This window comes from Morone saxatilis, unplaced genomic scaffold (genome assembly GCF_004916995.1).
Source record: "Morone saxatilis isolate NCDOM2014 unplaced genomic scaffold, NCSU_SB_2.0 Contig15, whole genome shotgun sequence".
Classification (NCBI taxonomy): domain Eukaryota; kingdom Metazoa; phylum Chordata; class Actinopteri; family Moronidae; genus Morone; species Morone saxatilis.
Window position 1 is genome coordinate 12,590,432 of NW_023339707.1, and position 4,848 is coordinate 12,595,279.

The 4,848-nt window shown below is 39.9% G+C and overlaps 1 protein-coding gene across 1 annotated transcript; it reads left to right on the forward strand.

Annotated features, from left to right (window-relative positions):
- Window positions 1-338: 338 nt before the first annotated feature.
- ssr4 (signal sequence receptor, delta) lies at window positions 339-3,730 on the forward strand. Its single transcript, XM_035656978.1, has 6 exons — window positions 339-523; window positions 742-860; window positions 958-1,032; window positions 1,910-1,999; window positions 2,124-2,189; window positions 3,055-3,730. The coding sequence occupies exons 1-6, from the start codon at window positions 475-477 to the stop codon at window positions 3,157-3,159; spliced, it is 504 nt and encodes a 167-aa protein (XP_035512871.1). The 5' UTR covers window positions 339-474; the 3' UTR covers window positions 3,160-3,730.
- The last annotated feature ends 1,118 nt before the right edge of the window (window positions 3,731-4,848 follow it).

The following is a 4,848-nucleotide window of genomic DNA, read 5'->3' on the forward strand; positions in this document are numbered from 1 at the left end:
CAAGTACCTTAACATTGTTCTAAAGTAGCTGCAGTAGGCCTACTTTAGTAAATGTACTTATTCCACGAGTAGAGATCTAAAACACTGTACCATACAGCATCTATATATAATATATCATAATAATATAATAATATATCACATTTAAATATATTTAGCAAATCAGACGTGGTACAACTTATAATAATAATATCTTAAAATGATTAAAACCTAAAGCACATTTACTACATTTCAATAAATCAAATGACTATCCAATATTTTGATTCAGATGACGTGTCGACTGAGCACCTTCCCACAATGCTTCGCGGCGACACGGTCCACGTCATGCAGGCGCATGCGCATGCGCAGAGGCGTCGCAGCGGTGAGCTGAGGTGGACTTCCCTTTACTCAGTGTGACAGCAGCAGTGCAGCAGCAGGACCTCAAGAACGACTCCTAACCTCCCAGAAAACCTCCCAGAAAACCTCCCAGACGACACGATGATCCGGATAGCCGCCTTCCTCGCTCTGCTGGTGGTCGCCTGCTCGGGTGAGTCAGCGGGGGAGGTCGGTGGGGGAGATTTATCGGGGTTAATTAGCCTGTGATGCTAACCAGCCTTAGTTAGTAGATCTGCCTTCTAGCTGGTCTTCTAAGTTAGGGGTGATATTAAGGCTTCATGGCACCTGTATTCATTGTTAACGCCGTGCAGTCGACGCATTGGTGTCCGACATAAGAGCTATAACCTCAGCTGTGCTCTGTGACTACAGGAGAGAGCTGCACAGACCCGGCCATCACTCCGTCGGCCTACACCACCTCCGACGCCGTCATCTCCTCTGAGTCTGTCTTCATCGTTGAACTGAGTCTGGCCTGTGCCAACGGAGCACAGGTAACAGTGCTACCTCCAGCACTTCAAACACACAGGCTGGTTGTATTGATGTTATTGAGCGACTGACTGTGTGGTGATCATTGTTTGTCCTCCTCAGAGTGTGACTCTGTATGCTGATGTCAATGGAAGACAGTTCCCTGTGACCAGAGGCCAGGATGTTGGCAAGTACCAGGTATGGTAGTGTACTGTATGTGTATGTGTACTGATTTAAAGCATTTACTCTCATTGTATTGGGTGTGTTAATGGTTGCTATTAGAAAGGCTAAAATGGATGATTACAAAAGCTCTGACCTAACAAAATCTAATTCACCATTTATTCTTTATTAATTAAGTACATCAAGAAACTTCACTTACATACTTTCATAGAACCTATAAAATGTTTTGCAAGAGTTTAAAATAAATTATTATTGGCTCATAATTCATCGACTATAATTTCATTATAGGAATGATACATGATAAATATAAATATATAACACAACACCTGAAACACGCAACTATACCTTTCTGACATATATGTTGGGGGAAATTCAAAAATTGACGATCTGACAAGCCTACCACTTCAGACAGACAGTGACCAGTGTGGAGATGTGAATTCAGAGTTTGACCTTCTCTCTTTGATTCTGCACACGACTTCTTCTGTCACATTTTGACTGAATGACTGGAACACGTTGTGCACTGTTAGAACAGGTCCTCACATTTAAGCCCTTTCTATTGTCTTCGAGGGCTATTCAGAAAAGCTATAAACACTTTTCCCTTCTGTTTGTACAAACTTAATCATTTTTTAGCATACAGCCTTAATCTATTACTGCACTTCCTTATTATTGTGTTCATGTTTTTTTCTTACTAGTTAATTACTTTAAAACAGGTTTATTTGGCATTTTAATCCTGTTCAGCACTGGTTCTGGATGGTTGGTTGCTTTAAATGTGCTATATAAATAAATTTCACGTTGACCTTGAGCTCAGCAGCCAATACAGAGAGGTGTGAAAGCTTTTAATTTAGATACTTCTACAAAAACCTACCTTTTAACAACATGCAACTTCTTTCCTCAGGTGTCCTGGAGTCTTCCTCACAAACAGGCCAGCTCTGGAACATATCAGGTCAAATTCTTTGATGAGGAGTCCTACAGTGCTCTGCGCAAGGTTAGTGTTTGATGCAAAGATGATCATAGATTACCAGTGAGCTCCACTTATTGCGCAATGTGCTGTCTTTTTAAGAAAAGGCTGTTTTAATCTAAATTATATGTGTAAATCTTCTTTGTTCCAGGCCCAGAGAAACAATGAAGATGTAAATGCCATTGAGCCTCTCTTCTCTGTCAACATTGACCACAGGGTGAGTCTATTACAGGCATGACTTGTGTATGAAAGGTGTCACTTGAAGTGATTAAAAACAAAGAGAATTATTAGCCCACTCTGCAGTTGCCCTCAGCTTTAGGGAGCTTTATAGCATATTTCAACTCATTGTTTCATTTTACTGTTTTAAGCTGCTGTTTGCAGCAAAAAAGCACTAAAAACCAACTGTACGCCACCTACCCACCTCTGAACAGAAGTTAATGAGCCGCTGGTGGTGCATTTAACAGATATTTGCCTCAGGATACAGGGGAGACCAAAAGCAGAACTAAAGGAGAGTGATTACTGGACTTTTATTCACTAAGGGAACATAAACACGACTCCCAATAAATGGTAATGTTGCTCTGTATCTGCTGGACGTCGTGTAAATAGCCAACTTAAAAGGTGATAATATGTCAGTGCTGTTTTTATTGTTTTTTTTTTTCCACTGCCAAGAGGCCAAAAAAGGTTAGGTTAGTGTATTATTCCTCAAGTCTAAAGAACATATTAAACATATAATGAAATCATTTATTAGACATAATCCAATTAGAATAAGCATTTTTCATATTGTTTCAATATTAGATAAGTAGTTCTTGTAGGATTCCTCAGTACAATGTTACTACCGTAATTAATTTTATTGTACAGAAAAGGTAGGACAGTCCATTAATAATGTTATACTTTAAGAATGACTCTGATTGGTCATTGTGTACTTTGTGATATCACCCCGTGTTGCTTCAGGCTCAGAGTTTTCCTAGAGCCAGGTGAAACTGGAATGTGTAGTTGGTCATAATGCGTTTACTCTTCTCCCTTTGTAAACCTGCAACAAGTCTTTTTTTATTTATTTTTTTTAAACTAATCTCTCTCAACAGGGTGCGTGGAACGGCCCATGGGTGTCTACTGAGGTGGTGGCTGCACTCATTGGTATTCTGTTCTACTACATGGCCTTCAGTGCTAAGAGCACCATTCAAGCATAAACACATTCACAATCACTATTTAACCACTGGATCAAAAAAAGACTGAATTCTGGTGGCACTCGACCAACGATCCATCATCCAGTGTGTTGGCAAGCCAATAGGATTTTGCCACATGGTCTGTTTTGGGACGAGGAGCAAGAGTAGCAGTCTTTGTATTTCTTTATTCAGACTGTGTCTGTATGCCATCAGTCTTATCTTATCAATTTACAGATGAATTTCGTTGCGAGTTTGTCTTGTCAATATGGATGGAATTTTGTAATCTTTTGATAAACCAAACAATAAACCTGGACCACTTAAATAAAAAAAACAACAAAAACAAAAACAAATCAGATCATGTATTGTGTTCAGTCCTGCTTCAAAGATGTTGCTACATCCAGATCGGATTATCATTTTTCCCTCTGTGTGGATGGTTGGAATGGAACTTACAGATGTGCTGAACCCCAACTGAGAGAAGTCAAGACCTCTGTGCATATGAAATGTCAATAATGTGACCTGCACTGACTGGCCTGAACAGGCCTAGTGTATTTGTCTCTTCCAGTAAAATGAATAAATGGCTTGTTTTTCTCCCAGTGTTTTGTGTTGGTTCATGTGATAGTCCAGTGACAGACCGCCTCTTCTATAAATTCCTTTTTCTCCAAGACAGACTGGAAGGTCTGTGGTTTCTTGTTCCATAGCAACGTATGTCAACTGTGAAGTTTTTCCTGGTTGTCGGTGGTAAATTGGCAAGTAGTCTGGATTATTCAGCAATCTCTGACCTCATCTTGATCAAACGATAACTCGTTCCAAGCGGATTTAGCTTTCACAGACTAATTGCTATAGGGATGAAAGATGGTTATACAGCTATTCTTAAGAGCTACAGTTTCTGTCCTCATTCAATATCTCATTTGATAATCAGTTTATAAAAATGTCCATTTAGATGTACACCTGTACTGATGGAACATTTATGCTACTATGAAATTAATTTATTATTTTTTGTTTTTAAAAGTCACCCCAAGTTCACATTTAATAAGATCGATAGTACTTAACAAAACCACAAAGAAAAACTCTGTTGTTGATGTAAACATGTTCAGCTAGAGGGTTGTGGCTGAACTCTCAGTGGAAATTACTGCTATTTTTGTCTGCAGATGAGAGGCATCACTGTCCCACCGGCATTCCTAGATAGTCACGGAGAGGTACGTGTTCGACCACAGCAGCACACCCGCAGCTGATGGCCTGTCCTGTTTTCTCTCAATGTACACCGGTATATGTGTTTAATCAGTAAAAAGGCGCTGGAGCTACTTACCTTCCTGACCTGCTGCAGTGCAGTGCCACCAGTTGAACACACTGGGGCAGCTCTGTGCTGCTTTTTAAGCCTCTGCTAGATTGAGAGTGAAGCCAGCTATTACCTCATCATGGACAGATTACACATGATTTTTACTGATTTAATACCAGCTGGTGCTAGTGTTAAGGCAACAAATTGCATATAACACACTTTGAGCCACTCTTCTGTTTTACATCCACTCCAATCTAGTTTGTCACATTTACAGGTACTTAGAGCAATCTCGTGCTTATGAGATCTAGTTTGTTAGAGAGATTTAAATTTAGCATGTCTATTTCTGTATCAGCTCGGATCTGTCTGTGCACCCACTGTAACTGCAACTTCTCTCTGACTCCCGTGAGAATAACGTAAACTTAGTATACGGGTAACCT